The sequence below is a fragment of the Protopterus annectens genome, chromosome 3.part1, assembly GCF_019279795.1.
Source record: "Protopterus annectens isolate FY-2018-M chromosome 3.part1, PAN1.0, whole genome shotgun sequence".
NCBI lineage: Eukaryota > Metazoa > Chordata > Ceratodontiformes > Protopteridae > Protopterus > Protopterus annectens.
Window position 1 is genome coordinate 32623338 of NC_056732.1, and position 27095 is coordinate 32650432.

Genomic DNA, 27095 nt, shown 5'->3' on the forward strand with positions numbered 1-27095 from the left:
TTTTATGTTGTGGGTTTTGATTTTTTAACCAGCTAATGTTACACTGGTGACCGATTCCAATGTTGTACAAGTCATCAGCTGTATAAATCTGTCTGAAATCTGGTGGATAAATGGAATTTTCAGCTTCTAAAAATTACAATTTGAAGTCAGACAGCCTCAAGGTATTAGTTTAAGCCTGCTTTCATGGTTTATAGTTGTAGTCTTCACAGCAAAGTACCACAGCAGTTATAAAAATAATAACTTCTTAGAAACTGAGCTGCATTTCTCTGTTCCTGTTATCTGAATGAGGATTGGAAAAGAATAAAAATGTGCAATATGTTATCTGAAAGTCTGACAGAGTACAAATCAAAGGGGTTTACTGGATAAAACTCCAATCTCCTGGCATCTGCTCAAGATTTGTATCACTTTTTATTTTGCTACAGATCACCTACAAGGCTGAAAGTTCCCTTGACCCTGGAATAAATTTATCTAATCAGAGTGGAAGAGTGTTTAAACTGGGAAATGACACACGACACATGTTTGTCGCCTTGTACCCCGGGACTACTTATTCCTTTAACATCAAGGCCAGCACAGCAAAAGGATTTGGACATTCTAGCACAAAAAGATTTACCACAAACATATCAGGTATTTGTTTAACATATGTATCAATTCAAGTACAAACAAAACTGTTTGCTGATTTATTCTACGTTAAGGAGATGAGCATTTTCTGATGCATGTATAATCTTGTACTGTTCCTGTTGCATTTCTGTATTATCTTACACAAGCTAATGACCCAGTTCAGCATTACATATTAGTGAAACCCCTGTCTAGTTTTCATGTCCAGTTTATGCATTAAGGGCACATTAATGGAGACCTAATCACATCCCCTGTCATATGACAAACACCAGCTGAAGTGGATTTTTGTAGACTGAAGATAAAACAGCATATGTTTGAAACAAATTAATATGTTCCTTTTCATACATTGCAGTTCAGAACACAATGACTGTTAGTGTTGAGAAAACTATGCTTTTATGTCTTCAGTTTCAGGAAACTTGACATGCTATCCTTGCTGGTCCTTATTAATACAATGAGAGAGGAAGAATAAAAGCAGAATTCTTGCTCAAGTTTAATACTGGGTTTCATTGTAGGATATCTCACCCCACAGTACCTTCTGGCTGATATAAACAGGGTAATCAAAGGGTGAAACAAAGAATGTACCAAGAACAGGGCACAGTGAGGCCTACTGCTGAATATATGTAGGCTACTAGAATGTACCAAGAACAGGACACAGTGAGGCCTACTGCTGAATATATGTAGGCTACCAAAATGTACCAAGAACAGGACACAGTGAGGCCTACTGCTGAATATATGTAGGCTACCAAAATGTACCAAGAACAGGACACAGTGAGGCCTACTGCTAAATATATGTGGGCTACCAAAATGTACCAAGAACAGGACACAGTGAGGCCTTCTGATGAATATATGTAGGCTACCAGAATGTACCAAGAACAGGACACAGTAAGGCCTACTGCTGAATATATGTAGGCTACCAAAATGTACCAAGAACAGGACACAGTGAGGCCTTCTGCTGAATATATGTAGGCTACCAGAATAAACCAAGAACAGGACACAGTGAGGCCTACTGCTGAATATATGTAGGCTACCAGAATGTACCAAGAACAGGGCACATTGAGGCCTACTGCTGAATATATGTAGGCTACCAGAAAGTACCAAGAACAGGACACAGCAAGGTCTAGGCTACCAGAATATACCAAGAACAAAACACAGTGAGGCCTACTGCTGAATATATGTAGGCTACCAAAATGTACCAAGAACAGGACACAGTGAGGCCTTCTGCTGAATATATGTAGGCTACTAGAATGTACCAAGAACAGGACACAGTGAGGCCTACTGCTGAATATATGTAGGCTACCAAAATGTACCAAGAACAGGACACAGTGAGGCCTACTGCTGAATATATGAAGGCTACCAGAATGTACCAAGAACAGGACACTGTGAGGCCTACTGCTGAATATATGTAGGCTACCAGAATGTACCAAGAACAGGACACAGTAAGGCCTACTGCTGAATATATGTAGGCTACCAAAATGTACCAAGAACAGGACACAGTGAGGCCTTCTGCTGAATATATGTAGGCTACCAGAATGTACCAAGAACAGGACACAGGGAGGCCTACTACTGAATATATGTAGGCTACCAGAATGTACCAAGAACAGGGCACATTGAGGCCTACTGCTGAATATATGTAGGCTACCTGAAAGTACCAAGAACAGGACACAACAAGGCCTAGGCTATCAGAATGTACCAAGAACAGAACACAGTGAAGCCTACTGCTGAATATATGTAGGCTACCAGAATGTACCAAGAACAGGGCATAGCAAGGCCTACTGTTGAATATATGTAGGCTACCAGAATGTACCAAGAACAGGACACAGTGAGGCCTACTGCTGAATATATGTAGGCTACCAGAATGTACCAAGAAAAGGACACAGTAAGCCCTACTGCTGAATATATGTAGGCTACCAGAATGTACCAAGAACAGGACACAGCGAGGCCTACTGCTGAATATATGTAGACTACCAGAGTGTACCAAGAACAGGACACAGTGAGGCCTACTGCTGAATATATGTAGGCTACCAGAATGTACCAAGAACAGGACACAGTGAGGCCTAATGTTGAATATATGTAGGCTACCAGAATGCACCAAGAACAGGACGCAGTGAGGCCTACTGCTGAATATATGCAGGCTACCAGAATGTACCAAGAACAGGACACAGTGATGCCTACTGCTGAATATATGTAGGCTACCAGAATGTACCAAGAACAAGACACAGTGAGGCCTACTGCTGAATATATGTAGGCTACCAGAATGTACCAAGAACAGGACACAGGGAGGCCTACTGCTGAATATATGTAGGCTACCAAAATCCCCCAAGAACAGGACAGGGGGAGGCCTACTGCTGAATATATGTAGACTACCAGAATCTCCCAAGAACAGGACACAGTGAGGCCTACTGCTGAATATATGTAGGCTACCAGAATGTACCAAGAACAGGGCACAGTGAGGCCTACTGCTGAATATATGTAGGCTACCAGAAAGTACCAAGAACAGGACACAGTGAGGCCTACTGCTGAATATATGTAGGCTACCAGAATGTACAAAGAATAGGACACAGCGAGGCCTACTGTTGAATATATGTTGGCTACCAGAATGTACCAAGAACTGGACACAGCAAGGCCTACTGCTGAATATATGTAGGCTACCAGAATGTACCAAGAATAGGGCACAGGGAGGCCTACTGCTGAATATATGTAGGCTACCAGAACGCACGAAGAACAGGACACAGTGAGGCCTACTGCTGAATATATGTAGGCTACAAGAATGTACCAAGAACAGGGAGCAGAGAGGCCTACTGCTGAATATATGTAGGCTACCAGAATGTACCAAGAACAGGTCACAGTAAGGCTTACTGCTGAATGTATGTAGGCTACCAGAATGTACCATGAACAGGATATAGTGAGGCTTACTGCTGAATATATGTATGCTATCAGAATGTACCAAGAACAGGGCACAGCGAGGCCTACTGCTAAATATATGTAGGCTACCAGAATGTACCAAGAACAGGACACAGTGAGGCCTACTGCTGAATATATGTAGGCTACCAAAATGTACAAAGAACAGGACACAGTGAGGCCTACTGCTGAATATATGAAGGCTACCAGAATGTACCAAGAACAGGACACAGTGAGGCCTACTGCTGAATATATGTAGGCTACCAGAATGTACCAAGAAAAGGACACAGTAAGCCCTACTGCTGAATATATGTAGGCTACCATAATGTACCAAGAACAGGACACAGTGAGGCCTTCTGCTGAATATATGTAGGCTACCAGAATGTACCAAGAACAGGACACAGCGAGGCCTACTACTGAATATATGTAGGCTACCAGAATGTACCAAGAACAGGGCACATTGAGGCCTACTGCTGAATATATGTAGGCTACCTGAAAGTACCAAGAACAGGACACAGCAAGGCCTAGGCTATCAGAATGTACCAAGAACAGAACACAGTGAAGCCTACTGCTGAATATATGTAGGCTACCAGAATGTACCAAGAACAGGGCACATCAAGGCCTGCTGTTGAATATATGTAGGCTACCAGAATGTACCAAGAACAGGACACAGTGAGGCCTACTGCTGAATATATGTAGGCTACCAGAATGTACCAAGAAAAGGACACAGTAAGCTCTACTGCTGAATATATGTAGGCTACCAGAATGTACCAAGAACAGGACACAGCGAGGCCTACTGCTGAATATATGTAGACTACCAGAGTGTACCAAGAACAGGACACAGTGAGGCCTACTGCTGAATATATGTAGGCTACCAGAATGTACCAAGAACAGGACACAGTGAGGCCTAATGTTGAATATATGTAGGCTACCAGAATGCACCAAGAACAGGACGCAGTGAGGCCTCCTGCTGAATATATGTAGGCTACCAGAATGTACCAAGAACAGGACACAGTGATGCCTACTGCTGAATATATGTAGGCTACCAGAATGTACCAAGAACAAGACACAGTGAGGCCTACTGCTGAATATATGTAGGCTACCAGAATGTACCAAGAACAGGACACAGGGAGGCCTACTGCTGAATATATGTAGGCTACCAGAATCCCCCAAGAAAAGGACACAGGGAGGCCTACTGCTGAATATATGTAGACTTCCAGAATCTCCCAAGAACAGGACACAGTGAGGCCTACTGCTGAATATATGTAGGCTACCAGAATGTACCAAGAACAGGGCACAGTGAGGCCTACTGCTGAATATATGTAGGCTACCAGAAAGTACCAAGAACAGGACACAGTGAGGCCTACTGCTGAATATATGTAGGCTACCAGAATGTACAAAGAACAGGACACAGCGAGGCCTACTGTTGAATATATGTAGGCTACCAGAATGTACCAAGAACAGAACACAGTGAAGCCTACTGCTGAATATATGTAGGCTACCAGAATGTACCAAGAACAGGGCACATCAAGGCCTGCTGTTGAATATATGTAGGCTACCAGAATGTACCAAGAACAGGACACAGTGAGGCCTACTGCTGAATATATGTAGGCTACCAGAATGTACCAAGAAAAGGACACAGTAAGCTCTACTGCTGAATATATGTAGGCTACCAGAATGTACCAAGAACAGGACACAGCGAGGCCTACTGCTGAATATATGTAGACTACCAGAGTGTACCAAGAACAGGACACAGTGAGGCCTACTGCTGAATATATGTAGGCTACCAGAATGTACCAAGAACAGGACACAGTGAGGCCTAATGTTGAATATATGTAGGCTACCAGAATGCACCAAGAACAGGACGCAGTGAGGCCTCCTGCTGAATATATGTAGGCTACCAGAATGTACCAAGAACAGGACACAGTGATGCCTACTGCTGAATATATGTAGGCTACCAGAATGTACCAAGAACAAGACACAGTGAGGCCTACTGCTGAATATATGTAGGCTACCAGAATGTACCAAGAACAGGACACAGGGAGGCCTACTGCTGAATATATGTAGGCTACCAGAATCCCCCAAGAACAGGACAGGGGGAGGCCTACTGCTGAATATATGCAGACTACCAGAATCTCCCAAGAACAGGACACAGTAAGGCCTACTGCTGAATATATGTAGGCTACCAGAATGTACCAAGAACAGGGCACAGTGAGGCCTACTGCTGAATATACGTAGGCTACCAGAAAGTACCAAGAACAGGACACAGTGAGGCCTACTGCTGAATATATGTAGGCTACCAGAATGTACAAAGAACAGGACACAGCGAGGCCTACTGTTGAATATATGTAGGCTACCAGAATGTACCAAGAACTGGACACAGCAAAGCCTACTGCTGAATATATGTAGGCTACCAGAATGTACCAAGAATAGGGCACAGCGAGGCCTACTGCTGAATATATGTAGGCTACCAGAAGGCACGAAGAACAGGACACAGCGAGGCCTACTGCTGAATATATGTAGGCTACAAGAACGTACCAAAAACAGAGAGCAGCGAGGCCTACTGCTGAATATATGTAGGCTACCAGAATGTACCAAGAACAGGGCACAGTAAGGCTTACTGCTGAATGTATGTAGGCTACCAGAATGTACCATGAACAGGATATAGTGAGGCCTACTGCTGAATATATGTATGCTATCAGAATGTACCAAGAACAGGGCACAGCGAGGTCTACTGCTAAATATATGTAGGCTACCAGAATGTACCATGAACAGGACACAGCGAGGCCTACTGCTGAATGTATGTAGGCTACCAGAATGTACCAAGAAGAGGACACAGAGAGGCCTACTGCTGAATGTATGTAGGCTACTAGAATGTACGAAGAACAGGACACAGTGAGGCCTACTGCTGAATATATGTAGGCTACCAGAAAGTACCAAGAACAGGACACAGTGAGGCCTACTGCTGAATATATGTAGGCTTCCAGAATGTACCAAGAACAGGACAGAGCGAGGTCTACTGCAAAATATATGTAGGCTACCAGAATGTACCAAGAACACGGCACAGTGAGGCCTACTGCTGAATATATGTAGGCTACCAGAATCTCCCAAGAACAGGACACAGTGAGGCCTACTGCTGAATATATGTAGGCTACCAAAATGTACCAAGAACAGGACACAGTGAGGCCTACTGCTGAATATATGTAGGCTACCAGAATGTACCAAGAACAGGACACAGTGAGGCCTACTGCTGAATATATGTAGGCTACCAGAATGTACCAAGAACAGGACACAGTGAGGCCTACTGCTGAATATATGTAGGCAACCAGAATGTACCAAGAACAGGACACAAAGAGACCTACTGCTGAATGTGTGTAGGCTACCAGAATGTACCAAGAACAGGACACAGCGACTCCTACTGCTGAATATATGTGGGCTACAATGCACAGCATTTTATTTGCTGCTAGTAATTTGCTGCTAGTTATGCAGTAAAATTAATGTAAGTGTAATATGAGTGCCATAGGCTGAGCAAAGTACTGTGAGTATAATAATATATGTATTTGTTTATATGCAGCTGGAGTTTAGAAATCTTGTCGAACATATATGCTTTACTTTCTGTTTTCCCCGTTTTCATCTTCCCGTTTTCTGTGTATTTGTTCTGCTAATCAAGCCCTTATCCTTGTTATTTCGGTATTTATTCTGTCACTTCGCATCAGGCACTGCTGTATATCCTTCCCAGAAATCCTGATTGCATTAAATTCAAAGCTGGAAGTACAACTTTATTGCTGGCAACCCAGATGTGTTCAATATCCCATTTATTTATTTATGTATTTTTATTTTTATTTATCCTTTGTTGACCATCTTAGTCTCACTTGGATAGTAGCCTCTTTTCAGGGAGACCAGAGATGGCATTTACACTACTAAGGAAAATGTGGCCAGGGTATCGTTGAACGTCCCCTTTTCTTTTTGATAGGTACCATGGGATCTTTTTCATCCAGCTAAGCTACCCCCAACCTTAGGCCTGAGGCCTCAGTCTAACATCTCTGATGGATGGCACACTCAGGAGGGCAGCATCCCTTTCATGCTGCACTGCAATGTCAGTAATCAATCTGCACAGTGTGGGAATAGAACCCAGACCCTTCTGCCCAAAAGGCAAGTGTGCTACCTGTTGCACCACTGACACTGATCAATGGCTTCTCATAGGCTGAGATGAAATAAGATGGCTGTGCAGGTGACGTTCCATGAACGGAAGCTGAAAGTGATCCTCATAGCTACTACAGCATTTCCATAAACCCACACCCCGGCATACCATAAAAACCTGAAGCAGGTTACAGCACAGTACCATTGATGATGGTGGTGTGTAACAATAAGAGAGGGGTGGGAGAAGAGGTGGGTGATAAGCCTGAGAAAGTCTACAGACTAGGAATTTTGCTGCAGAGATCAAAGTAGGATGTCATATAATGGTAGATTAAAGAAATCCCACCATCCCCCAATATCATGATAATTTCATTATCCAACCCAGTATTGGATTTGTTTGGTAAGTAAATGAGTGATGAAAATACTTTGCACAGTGTGATTAATAGATAAAGCAGTTCTATTCACAGAAACATGCACAAATGTATATGTACATATATGAATGTATGTATACATGCTCACACACACAGACATATATATATATATATATATATATATATATATATATATATATATATATATATATATATATATATATATATATATATTTATATATATTTATATATATATATATATATTTATAGGGTCTATATTAGAACACCAAACATTCAAAATACTGAGTGTTCTAATATCGACCTAGCAATCAAAAATACAAAACGTCGAACATTCGGAACAGCAAATTTTTTCCTAGGGAAAAAATTTGCTGTTCCAAAACACATACACACAACACAAGCACACCAAACAAACAGCAATCCACACACATACAACTAAACTCTTACACCTAACCCTACACTAAACTATGCATACACCACTAACTATCCACTTACCTTAACCCAAACCCTAACCCTAAGGTCCGTCAGTATCGCACAGTCACCTCACCTGCGCCCTAACCCTGACTCACCTAATCGCCCTAACCCACATGTCCACACAATCGCACACTTACCTGAACCTGACATGTAACCTTCCACCAGAGCGCTGAAAATACCGAAGCAACAGAAACGAACAACTGAATTCTTTCCCTAGGAAAGAATTTGGTGTCCTGTTTCTTCTATATTTTCAATGGATCGATTTTAGAACACTCGACATTTCAAATCTTCGGTGTTCTAATATAGACCCATAGATGTACACATATATATATATATATATATATATATATATATATATGCATTTATATATATATATATATATATATATATATATATATATATATATATATACATATATAAATAGAGAGAGGGAGAAAGATTTGCATATATATTTATACAGATATAAATATCTGTATAAATATATATATATATATATATATATATATATATATATATATATATATATTAACTTATATATATATAAATATGGGTCTAGGGCACATGCTCGATTAGCATGTCCGAATCACAAAACATCGAACACACATACACGAAAGTGCTTAACATCGAAAAGCACTTCCTTGTATGCGTAGTTCAAAAAAAAATATATACGTTTCTGCAGGGGGGCTTCACCCCCCTGCAACGCCCACCCCCTTTACTTTATTATTCTCACTCCGAGATCGCACTAAAGTGGGGAAAAGGGAATTTTCCCTTACCCGCACTGTAGTCCGATCTACGAAACAGGCACACATACACTGAAACGCTTGTCGATGTTAAGCGCTTTCGTGTATGTGTGTTCGATGTTTTGTGATTTGAACATATGCTAGTCAAGCATGTGTCCAGATCCCTTATATATATATATATATATATATATATATATATATATATATGTGTGTGTGTGTGTGTATATATATATATATATATATATATATATATATATATATATATATATATATATATATATATATATATATATATATATATATATATATATATGTGTGTGTAAAATATATTATATATATTATAAAGTCCATATTTTTTGTGCATGTCTGGTAAGTCCTTGCTAGAAACATCACTTGTTGCACAACATCTGAATGGATGAAAAGGGTTAAATAGTCCTCCTCTGTGACAGACATGTGGGTGTTATTTGCCAACCTGGAACTACTTGAAAGGGACATCATATTCATTTGTGTCCCAACAATCTTCCTATCAGTTTTGTTATGTGACCAAGAAACTATTACCATGACCTCATCCAGTTATTTGCAGTAAGACAAGTATAACAGATGGTCTGAAAGGCAAAGCCTTGAGTTGTGTCAGTTATACACAAAGCAGATGCATGGCTCACAAAATGAAATTCATGAATACTCCGGGAAAAGCCCATATCTGGAAGATGCACTGTCCTGTTAAAGTCCAAAGCTGATGATATTCCTTAGTTTGGTGTGTCCGATAAAGAACTCTCACTACATGTGATGGCCTGACATCTCATCAGGAATGGGTTTTTCTCTTATTCCTATCACTTACTGGGACAGGCATTGACTCCTTATGAGTATGAATTATGTAAAGTAAGTATTGAAACTGGATGGACAGATGGTTGGTTAGTTGGCTTCTTGCTTAGTAAGGCACTGCCCATTTCAGAGTTTGTGGCATATGACTTATTTGTAAGTTTAAGTCATTACATCTGAGTGATGCCCCCAGGTGTATCTCTAGTTAACTCCTACTGACAGCTCTAGTTGTCAAATATTGCTTGTTCTTATCTGCATCAATAATTCCAAAACCATGCTATGTACAAGGTTTTAAAATATTTCATCTTAAAGGTTACAGAATGGCAAACTCAACTGTGTTGATATTTTACCTATTATTATTAGACCTATTATTGTCTAATGCAGGTAAATAGATATTAACATTTTTTATGATATTAATTTGTATAGATATAATTTTCACATTTTTCTAAATGTCTCAAGCAGCCAGGTAACATAACTCCTTACCCTCATATATAAGCTCTCAGAATGAATAAAATGCTGCTGACAGTATGTTTGTAACTTGAGGGGTTGCTGAGATATTGTAAGTTGTTAAAATATTACAAATGTAATAGTTACTGTGTTTACTGTGACTTATAAACTTCGGTTTAAGACATAGAACCTAAAGAATACTCCCACTATATAAATACTTTGTTCTGAAGAGTTTGCCATTTCCACGTCTTTCTTAACCCATATGGTTCCAGAAATATGAACATTTGTTTGAAATGTGAGGACATAATTTGATTTTGTTGAAAGGCTTAGGCTCTGCCCATTGGAAGTTACAGTGCAAACTTCCTGAGCTCCATTGGAGTGAATGAGTTAATACTCACGATTGCTTATGTATCCAGGCTGATGTGTCAAAGCATGAAACCATTAAACCAGTAATTATATTTTATCAGACACATCTTGCAAGAAATGCTGTGGTTCTACCAACTTTTTCTGTTCAAAAATCATAATATAGAAAGGCTAGTTTAAAAATAGGTATGTTTTCTTTCCTTTTGCCTGACTGTTAGAGCTACTTTGCCAATATATTGTTTTCAGTATCTTCTGGTCAAGGAGATGGGCACTATAAATCATAACCAACTTGACCAGCCATTTATCTTCCACACCTTCTGTCTGTATGTTTCTAGAATTAAACTACATTGCTGCAGTCTAGTAATGCAACCACAACTGATTATCTAAATGTGTCCAGTAATTGTTCTCCAAAGGGTATGCTTATGATATAATATGACATTGTTTTGCCATCACAATGTTAGGATTAATATTGTCCTTATTTTTTGACAACTGTCTGAACTAAGGTGTCAATTTCAGAAAACAATCCTGGATATCATAGATATGAGAAAATGTAATGCATGTTACAGTATCAGCAAAACTCTTTAATCTCCCATGTGACTCTGTCATTTCATGAAAGCCATGAGCAGAGATGTTGTGTTTAAATGCTAGATTGTAATTCTCTGTCTAGCAGCAAGTGTATGATATATTTATGTCAGCATACCTTAATGATTTTTGAGACACAAGCATGTTAAAAATTTGCCTACAAAGCCAATTTGCCACCATTAGGGTTTTTTGTGTTGAATAGGTTCATGGGTTCTTAGGTTTATGCTATGTTTAGGGCTTAAGTGATATCAAGAAGCTTTGTCATATTACCTTTGTAATAATAAGGATAAATTAGTACTCACTGGTTAAGACATCGTTAGCATTTATTTAAGTCATGAATTTATGGTTACCCATCCGATTGTTAAGATTGGCTCTAAAAGGGTTTAGTGATGTCCTCTGCTTAATGTGTAGAGAAAGGCTATTTGAAAGGTGGGAGATGCTTTGCAAAAAAACAAACTGTCATGTCAGGAGGTATTGATGATCTTATGATGGCCATTTATTTCCTTGGAACAGGTATTAGCTGAGCTGTTTGATCCATGAGTGTCCTTTGTGCACAGAGTACTAGTCAGAAATAAATCTAAATCAGACTGCTAGAGACTGGGTAGAAGAGGTTGACTAATCAAGCAACTTTTGTTTTTACAAAGTTTTGGGGTTTACCAGTTGTACAAAGTGCTTACAGAGGTACATTTCTTTGGGGGAGTATCATATGCAATAGTTAGTCTGATGGAGGAAAGGAATGCAAAACCATCCTTGGAACTAGAAGAGATGCCTCAACAGATAAGCTGTGTGAAGCAAAAGGACTTTTGACAGCAACTAAGTGACAGTGGTCAAAAGAGACCTCACTATCGATGAGGGTACTCTCTAGTAATGAAGCTGGTTTTAGGAGAATGCCTGCATTATAATAAGAGTAAGGGGATAGGGAGCTTTCCAAAGGAAGCTGTGCTCCACTTCTTACTGGTTAGGATGAGCCCATGATTAACACACACACATGGACAATTACTACAATTATTATTTTTTGTAATGTTGCTGTATCCTAGAGTAGATTAATATCCAATTTTGTCTACAGAGTTAGTTATCCATAAAGTCTGAGTGTCAAATTTTTACATCTGAGAAGTAAATAAACAGGATGGACCCAAAAGGGAAACCTGTGGGATGCCAGTAGTAACATTTCTGTGATCAGAGGAGATACTGGATAACAATGTCTTTGTCTCAACAAGTAGCACATGCACCTTTGGTTAGGGGCATCCACTCCACGTAATTGGGTTGCTGACACTGAAATGCAGCATTCATGGGGTGGTGTAGTCATGAGTGTGCCATCCTTCAGATGAGATGTTAAAACAAGGTCCCATCTGCTTGAGCTTGATGGTAGCTTAGCTGGATGTAAAATATCCCAAACACCTATTGATAAGAGTAGGAAGTCCTTTAATGTTGCTATAGAAATCATATATAATTGCATAATTAACTCATTCTAACAAATGCTCAATAACGTAATACATACACGTAAACAAATAAATAAATGAAATGAGTAACTTGCATAATACAGTATCTGTGTTGACACTTGAGCATGTCAGATAGTATACCCTGCCCCGTTGCCCCTACCATAACTTTACATTTACATTATCTCTGCCAAATTCCAAACGTTATTATACAAGACCTCTTTTAAGTATTGCATTCCAAATATTCCACGTGACTCCAATCAGAATTGTATCCATTATTCCATAAAATAACATAAATTGTTTTATTCATTTATAAATCCTCAACCCCTTTAACGTTTCTCATCTTGAATTCACAAAAAAATCCTGCATTTTTCTAACTCTTCTACAGTGTAAACACATATACTCTGTTGTTTCTAATTCAGAACAAAATTAACATAATCTTGGAGAAATAACATTATACATTAAAACCCCATTAACAGGTAACTTATTGTACACCATACAATTCTTGGCACTCTAAAATATTAAGAAATCTCTTTTCCCTTGCCTTTTTGGCACTACTGTCTTCCTCACTTAAAGCGCCCAAAGTATTTACAATCTAACACCTCTTTACAGTATTCTCATGCAACTCCCTTCCAGAATCTTCTTATATCTTTAACATCCAAATCCCATCATTTTATTTTTTTCAAAAACATTTTTATTTTGTTTTAAATATAAACATATACAAATATACATATAACAAATACAATAAAACAATAACAAAACTATTTAGAATATTTACATTCATCCATGATAAACAATTATTTTATCCATGAGAAGTTGTATTTGTTCAAATGGTTTTCCAATCTTTTGCCAAGCTATTTTTTATGAGTAATCTTGTTTACTTTTCCAGTTCAAAGTAATAACTTTTCTGGCAAGTGCAAGAATTGACCAGAGTAACTGAATCTCAGATTTAGGTATTACATTAGGTACAGGAACATTGCATACGATTAGTGAGTTAGAAATATGACAGTTATCAGACCATAAAGCATTTACAAAATATCTGAAGTCTTTCCAGTACTGAGCAACATTTCTACATTCAATGAACATGTGAACCCAGTTGGCCTTTAGTAATTCATCACACTTCCAACATTTACCAAAAGAACCCCCAAAACCAGCAAAACCAACTTCGAACAACAAACAACACTGGTGCTCCAGAAAAACAAGCCAAGGAAATAACAAAAAATAGTTTATTCAACGTTTTTGTCCGATAGACTTCTTCAGAATAAAAATATTGTTGTTAAATATCTGACGATTACGTATTACTGTTGCTGTCTATACAACTTGCAAAATAAGTTGTATAGACAGCAACAGTAATACGTAATCGTCAGATATTTAGATTACGCATTACTGTTGCTGTCTATACAACTTGCAAAATAAGTTGTATAGACAGCAACAGTAATACGTAATCGTCAGATATTTAACAATGATAGTTTTATTCTGAAGAAGTCTATCGGATGAAAACGTTGAATAAACAATTTTACGTTATTTCCTTGGCTCATTTTTCTGGAGCACCAGTGTTATTTGTTGACACTTCCAACATTTACTTTCACTGTTTTTTAGTATAAGATTTATTTTATGTGGAGTATAGAAACTCCTAGTCATAAATTTCCATGTATACAATCTCCAATATAATGAAGAAGAGGTACCATATGTAGAATTCAATAACAATTTTTGGATTCATCAGATATTTGTTCTCCATTAATCTTTACATAGTTGTTGTATCTTTTGGCTTTTCCCGGTTAGGGGTCGCCACAGCAGAACTCCGGTCCTCTAATGATTGGCAGCAAATTTTTATGTACAGATTTGCCAGCCCTGACGTACAACATTCAACGAATTTTCACCCATTCACGCATGTCTCCACACAGAAGATGCTTTAGCTGAGAATCGAACATGACAATGTCTTCTGTGAGGCGGCAAAGCTACGGCAGCACCACCACTGCAGTATTAATCTTAATCTTTACATAGTAATTCCAAAAATCTGAGTCAAACTTTAGAGTGTCTTCTCTTAATATCTTATAGATAGGTGAGATATTTAATTCTTGATTATCGTCTTTTCAAGATACCTAATAAAAAGCTAATTCAAACTAGGTATAGATTCAGTCTCTAGGTTGATTGATACTCTCATTTTGTTTTCCATAAACTGCCATAATGAGTGTATAAACAAAAAGCAACACAATCCTGGCACTCAAAGGAGGTGGAAAATAAATTTCTTTACCACAGCGAAATGTGGAACCAACAGCTTTATTGCATAAACACAATTACACCACAATAGCGTTTTCGTCTTCTGTTATACTTCCTCAGATTCAAAACAGATTTAACAAGCTGTATCTTCCTTTTATACCACTCATAACACATGCAGTTATTTAATCAACCAATAAAAACAATACTTTAAAATCATTCCATTTCTTAAAGTGAAATATAGTGAATTTAAAATTCGTATTGACAAATATATACTAATGTAACTTAATCTGTTGCATTAAACTTAATACAACATATGCACCCCAACAACAAATAAAATTCAAATATATATCAAATATGTAAATATATATATATATATATATATATATATATATATCAAAATATATATATATGTATATTAAAAAATATATACATTAAAAACCAGTAGGTATATGCATATGTTAAAAAGTGTATGTTAAATGTACATGGTATGTATCAAAATAAACATCCTAACTATACCGGTAAATGTTACAAAACTTTAACCTATTGTTTTCACTGGTAAAATATTTTCCTTACAATTTATTTATAATTTAGCAGCTCTCGTCTTTAAAATTGGTACTATAGATAGATGCTCATTAATTCCTGGGTACTTATTGGTCTCCAACACCAACTGCCCAAAAAGCTCCCTCATTTCTATTCTTGTTTCCCATGCACCACCTCTAGGGTCAGGGACTATCTTTTCTAAAACAAAAAATGTCCACTTGGAATTTTTGCAATCCAATGTGTGCTTATATAATGCATTATTATAATCCTGTGTCCTTACAGCATTCATATGTTCATACACCCTCCTCTTTAGTTTACGTGTGGTCTTGCCCACATAAAATGCCCCACATATTTTACATAGGGCAAGGTATACAACCCCCTTGCTATTACAATTAGCATAGCTGTCAGTTTCAATAATCCTCCCTTTAGTGTAGTTTAGTTTAACAGAGTCTTTCCATGTACTCTTTATACTGACATCCAAATATTCTAATACAGCATTCTCCCAATTAAACAGACTATTCTCTCTTAGGTTTTTGTTGATCTTTTTGTTAATTAGCAATATTGTGGATTTATTATGATTAAATTTAAGCCCTGAAATTCTTTCAAACTTGCTTAAGGTATTTATAACATCATGCAAAGAACCATCAGTATCACCTAACGTTAACAACGTATCATCAACAAATAATTGTATCTTAGGACAATAGTCCTTATTAACATAAAAGCCTTTTATATTTTGCTTGTTTCTGATATATGTAGCAAAAGGTTCTGTTGAAAGCGCAAACAATAATGGTGACAAAGGACAACCTTGTATAGTTCCCTTGAAGATTTCTAGTGGTGAAGATAGATATGATCTGATTTTCACATAAGCTTGTGCCCTACTGTAAATTTTCATTAATAAGTTGACAAAGTCTGAGGAGAATTCAAAACCAATCAGAATTCTTTGTAGATAAGACCAACTAATAGAATCAAAAGCCGTTTCTATATCTAGGCTGATAATAGTTGTTTTTTGTATTTGTATGCTATTTCTATTAATGTTAGTAATTTAATAATGTTATATTGCACTTTTCTATGAAGAATGAACCTTGTCTGATCATTATGTATTAGATTAGGTACTATTTTCTTTATCCTATTAGCTAATATTGTCATGACAATTTTATAATCGGTGTTTAGTAATAAAATTGGCCCATATGAATCACAAGATTTGGGGTCCTTACCTTGTTTTAATCTGGGGGAGATAATTGAGTATTTTCACGATGGGGGTGTTATACATTTTTTCTTAACCATAGTAAAGGCACTCATGATTTTCTTTATTATATATTCAGGAAAAATCTTGTATGGTTCAGGAATTATTCCATCCAGTCCTGGAGCTTTACTATCTTTTACATTTTGTATTTGCTCTTTCACTTCTGTTGGTGTTATTTGTTTATTTAATACGTTATTTTGTTGCAGTGACACCTTAGTAGTTATATTTTCTTGAATAAAAGAATTTATTACATTATCTGTCTCCAAAAGTGGTGTGTCATTATTTATATTTTATAGTAGTTTTTGAATACTTCTAATATGCCCATTAAGTTAGACATACTCTTAACTGAACCATCACTTTTATATTTAATCTCATTAATTAGATTTTGATTATTTATTTGTTTTTTGGATCTCACTGCTATTTTATGTAGATATTTGGGATTTACAGCATAAGGTTGTAATTTCAAATTTTACAGGTTTATGGATACCTTATGATTCAGAACTTGTAAGTATTTTTGATTTAACTTAGTAAATTCATCATGTACTACTTTGTTATTTGGTTTTGCATCCATGTTTATCTTGCCTGTTATTTGTAAGTCTAAAAGTTCTTTGTCCCACTCTCTCCTATTTTAAGGTACCAAGATTTTATTCTAATATATATATATAAACTTTAAAAGTGTCCCATAGTATAACATCATTCACTTCACCATTATCATTTGTTTCTATGAACATGTCTAATTCTTTCATTATCCATTCCCTAAAGTCATTTAACTTAGTTATGTAAGCAGGAATTCTCTGTCAAAATCTTAAATCATCTGTATGTGTAGGTAATGTAAAGTTTATATCATTATGGTCCAAAAGTGGACAAGTCATTATAGATACACCAGTTATTTTAGAGTCTATATTATTTGATACAAAGACCTTATCAATGTTTGTTTGTGTACCAAACTGATATGAATAGTGAGTATAGAATAAGGAATAATGTTCTTATAGACCATGTATATATTTAAGGTTCATCTGGTTTGTAAAGTCATTTAACTTCTTGGCTTGAGATGGTAGTTTTATTTTACCATTTTTAGAAGTACCATTGCCTGATAATAGGCAGTTAAAATCACCTGTTGCTATAATTTCCCCTTTTGCATTTAAAGTAATCAGGTCCAGATATTTGTCAACATGTTTAGTACTCAGTCCTGGTATCCAGTATGTATTAATAAAAGTATAATACTTCCTATTGATTTCCAAAATAACCATACTTAGCATCCCATCTTTATCTGAAATTGTATCTATAATTCTTGGCATAGTATAAGTATTTTTCTGTAGAATAAGAGCGCCCTTCTCTTAGTCTTAAACATGAATCAGCCAGAATGGCCATTGAATGAGTATTTTTGTAGATCTTTTTTTAATCGATGGGTTTCCTATAAAAAGATGATCTGGGCTTTATACATTTTGATATAGTTAAGCAAATCTGCTCTTTTGACATTATTGTTCAAACCATTAATATTTAATGATAAACATTTATAAGCCATTGACTGTAATGTGTATGTTATTACTAACTGAAAGGCCTTTCTTCTGTGTTGACTCGAATTCTACTCAAAACTTACTTATCATGGATGCATAACATGTATTAAGTACTGCTTTCTAAAACCCAAAATGATTTACAAACACAAACATGAAACATAAAGTTTCTGATTTATTTAAACCTTAACTAAACCATCCATCCACCACCTCTACAATACCAAACAACACAAAGTATCCATCTCTGCTTAGAATGTTGTTCTCTTTCAGCTTTTCCTGGTTAGGGGTTGCCACAGCGGAACTCCGGTCCGCTAATGATTGGCAGTAGATTTTTACGGTGCCAAGTTGCCAGCTCGATGCTCAACCTTCAACGATGGCACGCCCATTCACGCATGTCTTTTGGAATGCCACTCGACCCACTGGGAGGACATGCAGACTCCACACAGAAGGCACTCCCCGCACACTAGCTAATCGAACGGGAGAACCTCTTTCTGTGAGGCAACAATGCTACCGCTGCACCACCACGGAATTATCCATCTCTGCTTAGAATATAGTATAAAAACAAAAAAGAAAAGCATTATGAAAGCAACTAAAGAAATCTGAATCCATGAAATATACATTAGAATGAGAGTGTCCAATAAATCTGAAGCTATATGACTATGTCACATATGATAATAGCACCTCTATTACGTAGATATGCCAGAAATACGTGTCAGATCAAAGTATGTATAAACATTAGAAGTTGAAGATTAAGAAGATTGACATTATTTCCAAGACTTTTCAAGAAACATCACATAATTTATCCATGTTGTCAGTCATCTATCTAACATATTTCATGTAAGGATCTGTTGAATATATATATAACACTTATTACAACATAATTATTGTAGTTTGCAATTATACACATATTACTCATATGTATGAACAATATCTATGTTGATGTCTTTCATCAGGAAGGGGAGAGAGAGAGAAAGAGAAAGGGGAACTCACAACCCTCTGTTTAGTTACTAAAGGTTTAGTTATATAACATGTCTGATATTAATTTGCATAATGAGTTTTCTAATGCAGCTCCTAGTTCACTTGATGTCATTTAATTACTAATAGTGTTATTGAATCTGCAGAATGTATGCGTCTGTAAGAGAACATAGGCATTTTCAAAGGAGTTAAACACTTTTTTATCAGAACTAATTATTTACCATTTAAAGTATCTAGTGAAGGATAACAGAATTTCAAGAGAAAAAAATTGTAAGTACAGCCATTTAACAAGTTCAAAAGGTCAAATGATGTTGTCACTGTTGTTTCCTCAAGCTGCAGCTTCATAAACTTGTTAAAAATTGTCTAAATAGGCTCATGCACAACAGAAGTTGTCTCTAGTGAAGAAAAAAACATTTTCGGCAGAAAATACAGATCTTGAAGCTTACAGAAAGCAAAAAAAAAAAAAAAACAAAACACTCAAGCTGCCTTGACAGTGCACGTCATGAATCTCCACACACACAGACCACCAGTTTCCTCACAAAACATCAACATTACGAAAAAAAATAACCCTTTCATATAAAAACAGCTATTTGGAAGTAACAACAGCAGCCTCAAATCAGAAATCATATTATAACATTTCAATCATTCACCCACCTTTTAACCAGGCCAAACAAAAAGGAACCTAATATATATATATATATATATATATATATATATATGTCTACCTGAGATGGTCGACAAGCCATTTGATCAACACTCATTTGGTCGACAGTTCATTTGGTCGACAAGCAGTTTTATGTGGGGGGCTTCACACCACACTAATGTGGGGGCTGTGCCCCCACACCCCTAACTATATATATCAACTCCAGGGTCGCACAACATTGGGCAGGGGGGCAAATCTGCCTGTCGACCAAATGAATTGTCGACCAAATGAGTGTCGATGAAATGGCTTATCTCAGGTAGACCCATATATATATATATATATATATATATATATATATATATAGATAGATATATATATATATATATATATATATATATATATATATATTATATTTAGCTATCTATAAAACACCATTAATGTACTGTATTAATGTTTAAATGTATCTAAACAATAGAAACACTAATCAGAAACACCTTATTACCCCACCACTGACCCACTAGAAAAAATGCTCTTTGGTATTAAGTAAAATTATACTATTACTGAAGAATTAGAAGACATACATCATTTGTAGTTATTTAAAAGGGAAAAGTATGTAAAATACTTATAATGGGAAAAAGAGAGAGAGAATGTATTTAAATGCTTAGTACTATATGTAATAAGAAGAAGTAGATTTAAGTTAAAGAGAAAGTTAATAATAAAAATGATTCACATTACCTTACAGCATAGAGACTTTCCAGAATCAAATATATTATGATTCATAAACTAAAGCATTTAAAATTAGAAGGAATTTATTTATTTGTCATTTAGTTTCTTAGCTTTGTTTGCTCCTTCCTTCACAGACCATCCATTTTTTGTTGCCTGTCTCTTCAAACTCTGGGATGACCATTCCATTTCTTCTATGTCCAACAGTATTTTCTTCTTTTGGATAAATTCTACTGCTTCTTGTAGGGAATCAAAGATCTTCACTCCTTCTGGCAAGGTGATTTTTATTCTTGCAGGAAAAATAATTTGAGCTTTAATATTGGCTTTTTTCAATGACTTAATTAGAGGAACACAGCTGTGGTGGTGCAGCGGTAGCATTGTTGCCTCACAGCAAGAGGTTCTCCCGTTTGATTCTCGGTTGGAGCGCCTTCTGTGTGGAGTCTGCATGTCCTCCCCATGGTCGAGTGGCGTTCGAAAGACATGCATGAATGGGCATGCCTTCATTGAAGGTTGGGCGTCGGGCTGGCACCTCGGCACCGTAAAAATCTACTGCCAATCATTAGCAAACCAGAGTTCCACTGTGGCGACCCCTAACCGGAAAAAGCCGAAAGAAGAACAAGAACTCCTGTCTTCTGGATATGACTGTAGAGGTGTAATCATTGTCAAAATGAATAACTTTTTCACCCATCTTGATAGGGGAATTAGTCCAAGCTGATTTCAGCACTAAGCCCTTGTCTTGCAAGGAAGGAAATCTAACTATTATAGACTTGGGGTTAGATGAACTCAGAGATGAAGCTGGATTTGCCAGGGACCGATGAGCCCTCTCAATTCCAAAAGAGAGGGATTCAAGCATGTTTAGTGCTGATGATAACCACTTATTGAGGAATTGAATCATGTTAACACACTCTTCTTTCTCAGGAATTCCATATATTCTTGTGGTATTCCATCTTGATCTACTTTCAAGGTCTTCCAGTTTCTCAATCAGCCTGGTGTTTTGCTTCAGAAGAAATTCATTGTGATGCTCATTTTCTGTCATTCTAGTATCCAGGTCAGTTACAGTTTCCTCTAAGGCAAAAATCTGTTCGGATTGTTTTTTTTTTACTATTCCATTTAGAGTTCCAGTTGTTTACTTCATTCTTGTTTGATGATATGCATTTTGTTTTCAGATTTGTCCATTTTTAGTGACAGTTCTTGGATGTTTGTTATTATAAGATGTAGTTCTTTGTTCGCTGCACTCTCCTGGTGTGGGTTCTTCATGTTGCTCATGTTTTTAGTGACAGTCCTTGGATGTTTGTTATTATAAGATGTAGTTCTTTGTTCACTGCACTCTCCTGGTGTGGGTTCTTCGAGTTGCTCATCTTGAGATCTCCAGTAGAAAACTTCTTGACAGGAATAATTAAAAAATTCTCTTGACTATGTATTAATTTTTAGAAAATAATAAAGAGTCTAAGATAATCTAACTTTTAGTATATTTTTAGTTAGATTTTTCTAAAAATTAAAGTATATTTTTTGTCAAGATATTAAAATCTAAGCAGAGCTAGGGATTTCTGCTACTATCAGACTGGCATCTTGGCCACGCCCCCACAATTTTATTTTTGATACAAATTTTATCGTTTCCCTCTAATCTTTTCCTTTTTGTTTCTATTGGCCACTCCCTGTGTTTTGATTCCATAAGTATCGTATCAAAACCCCTTTCTTATTCTGAAAATTACTCAAAATCTTATATAAAATCAAAGAGGCTGCAAACATTGCTGGATTAATAAACTCTACCCCCTTATATTCCTTTAAGTATAACACTCCCCCCTTCACTGAATTCAGTTTAGAACCCCACAAAATACAGCTTGCAAAAGGGCTTTTTCTGTTTTACTTGGTAACATATATATTCTAGCCAAATATCTAATTTTCCCCAAAATCACTGATTTAATCTATGATACTTTCTATTTATATGAAGACCTAAAAACCTTCCACAGTCTTCCAATTTCTTTAATTTTCCCTATCACCTCATCCCGTTGTTCTTCAACAACCTTACTCTTCCCAAACTTGGTCCCTAACAAATTAAATTATTTCCTACTAAATGTAACACCTTATATAGTGCATTCATTCCCCAAGTTACAACTTTTGTCTGCATTCAGTTTCAAACCTACATGTCTTAAAATGTCGCCAGCATCTGTTAACATCTCTATCATTCACCATTTATTCTTTGCAGTCATAACAATATCATCTGTTTATCTTCCTCCTTTCCATGCACACTATAACTGTTGCCCTACTGCTTTCATTACTAATGCAAATAACATTGTACTTTTAGGGGAACCTTGCCTTACTCCTCTCTCCATCACAATAGTTGAAGTTAAATATCCATTAACCATAACTTTCACAATCACATTGTTATAAACTGACTTTGTCACTTTTAATAACCTGCCTGTAATACTAGATTCTTTTAAAATACTCCACAAACAATCCTACTTAAAGCAAAGGCTTTACTAACATCCTCCTCCACCAAATAGACTTTGTTGTCCACATTTAAAATGTCATCCACCACATCTGTTACCAAACTGAGTAATTCCTGACTACCTCTACCCTTAACTCTAAAAACACCATATTTTAATACCACACATAAAACATTATTTAAAACTTGTAAAATTTTCATAATTATTTTATATAATTATTCATCCTAATAGACATCGAATTATTTTATCCTCCCTCCTCTCTTTCTTTTCCGTGTAAATTTAATAACTTCTTCACATATTTCTTTAACTTCTCCTTTCATCAACTATTTGTTAACTATCCTCAAAACAAACAATTTTTTTCACATCTCCAAATCTTTATAAACCTCATAATCCATGCCACCTACCCCGATACAGACTTTGTATTTACTTTACTTAACACATAAGCTAACTCCTGCATTTTAATATTCATTTCTAATTTAAAATAACATCATCTAAAAAACGTTTAGCTTCCCATTAAATTATTTTATATCCATTCGCTTTCTTATAAATTATTTTTACACATTGTTCTACATCAGCTAATATTTCTTCCTCTTTAAATACTATTATTTCTAACCATCTTTACCAAGAAAGGAGATGCTTCCTCTTGTATTTCCTTTTGTGACTGTACAATAATTTTTCAATGTTCTTTTTATTTTTTTTTCAAAAATCTCAATTTAATTTTTATCAAACTTTTCACTATTTTTTCTAAATTAGACATTTTATTATCTATCTGACAGTATGTTTCATTATTTTTACTTATTTTGTTCTCCATTCTACCTCTAAATACATTTTTATACTTCTCTTTAAATGCTAACCACCAACCAGATCCATGCTCAGCCCATAAAATTTCTATTTCCTTCAAAAATTCCTCTCTATCACAATAATTCATTGCCAGTCTCTTAATTCCCTTTTCTTCTCTAACCACTGCTATATTTTCTTCACATTCCACAATATTGCTCTATGATCAGAAAATCCATTTCTCAAACACCCCATCTACCTCATACACTGTTCTCAAATATCATAAAGTAATCTGTCTCAGTCCTTATATCTTCCCTTCTATATGTCCAGAAACTGTTTTCCCATAAACTAAATGCACCACGTTTCCTGACCTCTTTTAATTTCCTCTCATCTATTCCATCCTTTCTCTTGCCTTTCCTTAAACAACAATTAAAATCCCTCATTAACGCTACTCCCGTATTAACCACCATGTATGGCTTTAAACTTTGAAATGACTCTTCCCTTTCTTTTATCTTAGTAAAAGCATACATACTTATTAATCCATATACCTGTATTCCATACCTTATATTTGCAACTGCAGTCCTTCCTGGAAATATTCCTATAAAATCTGAAACCTTCACCTCTTCATTAAACAAAAGCACTATACCTGAATATTTGTCTTTTCCTAAATTCTATAAAACTCTTCCACCCTGAAGAACTCCCACTTGTACCCTAGCGTAGTCAGAAATACATCTAGTGTCTAATAAACATACAACCTCCACATCAAATCCTTTACACCACTGCAGTAAAACTTTTCTCCATATTCACTTGATCAAACTAGTAACATTTATTGAAACAAGCTTCATATTATTCTGTTATTCTTTACTTTTCTTTTCGAGTTCTGGTAAAATATTTTTAAATTTACTCTTTCTCAGTCTCACTCTAGCCCCTATAGAACTTCTCTGTCTCATGTCCTGCACCCCTTTTCTACAGATTCTGATTTATCACTCTCAGATTCATCTACAACACTGTCTCCTTTTTCCTTCATCACACTTTCTCCATCATCATCTAAAAATTGGGTTCAGTTTTTTTCCCTTTCCAGTATTATTTTGTCTTTATTTCTCCCACCCTCTTCACTTGCATTCTCCCTGCTACCCAGTTTTACTCTATTAGTTTCCTCACCATATGTAGCGCTGACATCATACCTGTGAATATTTTTCATCCTTTTACTTTCACAGTCAAACCAGAAATGCTCCTCCATCTTGTGCTATCTGCACTCTGTTTTACATCTACTTATAATAGGCCCTTCCTCTCCCCAATGGTTGCATTATCTTTGTATACCTGTTAATCAAGTGTGAATATTTCCCATAAAAACCATGGTGTTGGTTGTCCTGTTTACCTCCCCTTACTACTATTATCTAAAACATATATAACACTTGGCACATGTTTCACAATATCATTTTCAACTTTCAAAAAGATTTCCAGTCCCCATCCCTCATTCCAAATCCTCCTTTCATCATTTGCTTTTTTAACATTCAACACAGAATGACACATTTTCAAAAACTATTTTCTCAAATCATTAAACTTCAGTTTCATCTGTTTAAAACTGAGCAAATTATTTTTTGTTTAATCTGTGTCTTTGCCCAGAAAAAAATAACTAAATAATTGGTCCATGGAAAACAATATTTCTTTGATTCACATAAATACAAAACTTGTCCATCAAGGTCTCAGCCTCAACAGTAATGTCACAAAACATTTCCTTTCCCAAATGCATTTTGGATATAATATCCTTTGCCTCAAATCCCAAAGATAAAAGAGTCTTGTCCCATATGAAGTATCTGTTGATTACTTCTTTCTTGGCCCGAACTCTCACCGTATATCTTTTTTTTCTTTTTAACGATATTAACAGTACCTGTTCTCATAATATTCCCTTCTCGAACTGCATCCAGAGATGATTTCTTCTGTAAACAGTCTTCTTTACAAACTCCTACATCATCCTATCACTTTCTACTTGTCCAAACATGTTATCTACCATATTCAACCATGAAATATCTGAACTGTCAGCTGGTTCACCTTCACCAAACATATTCCCCAAAACAGAATTAGATAATCCACCTTTTTCTACCTCTGAAATTCTTACTTTGGCATACAATTCATCTTGATAGTCATCTAGATGCTGACTGTAATATCCACATTTTCTTTCATAGAGACTTTATAAACTCCACAAACATTTTCTTTTAACAAGTACAAAGGAAGTGTTACAGCAACAGAAGTACACTTGCATAATTAATGTGGGAATTTCCCTAATGCCCAGGACAAATGTATCTGTAGTAATGTAAATACCACGTTGGTTCTCACTTTAAAAATGGACTACTAACATAGTGGGACTGTCCCAATCCGCAAAGGATAAGTAAAATAAATTACCCTCACTTGAACTATGTGAAGTCAATTTATAAGACAACAACTTAGCCATAAGACAATTTAATGGTTAATGCTTAGACTAAAGAGTTTGCTTATGTTACCCATCTGTGGAATAGTGTAACCTGTGTTATCAACGTTGAGGTGTGCAGTATGTACAGTCTGACCTTCATGTAAAGCTTCTCTGACCTTGTCAAAATAATTAACCACATTAAGAATGCATAAACTGCCTTTAAAAAATCAAAAAGTAGTATCTAGGGTTTGGAGGTCACCTATATCACATTTGTTAATTACTTCAGTGACCATGTGTTTTGTAGCTTTAAAAATGAAGTCACCACAACTGAAAGAATAAAAAACTTGTCCAAGAAGCTTTGGTCAAGCCAGTTTCAGTATTGCCTCAGCCACTGATGAGTGCCTCGACTCCAGCCATTTGTTGTTCCCTATACTGCTTATCTTTTTCTCCTGTTCTCCGTGAGATGGCACCATGGAATGAGTCAGTCATGTCCTTAGTGGTGGTGTAGTTGCAAAGGAAGGGAGAATCACTCTTGCAGACTTCAGGAAAGGTACTGGGAGATGCTCTTTCACTAAGCCACACAGAGGAGCCTTTTTCTCAGGGAACATGTCATCCAACCAGATTTTCTTTTTCTCGGGGGGAGGGTTCTAGGAAAAGAAAGCACAAATCCATACATTTCAGATTACCATCTGCGTTTGGCAAA

General features: G+C 36.3%; 1 protein-coding gene across 8 annotated transcripts in view; it reads left to right on the forward strand.

Annotated features, from left to right (window-relative positions):
* PTPRM (protein tyrosine phosphatase receptor type M) overlaps positions 1-27095 on the forward strand; it is a 4358319-nt gene that overhangs the window by 2494339 nt on the left and 1836885 nt on the right. For all 8 annotated transcript variants that reach the window (XM_044066519.1, XM_044066517.1, XM_044066518.1 and 5 more), the window contains exon 10: positions 423-624. In XM_044066519.1, coding sequence (XP_043922454.1) covers positions 423-624 — 202 coding nt within the window. The remainder of the gene's footprint in view (positions 1-422; positions 625-27095) is intronic.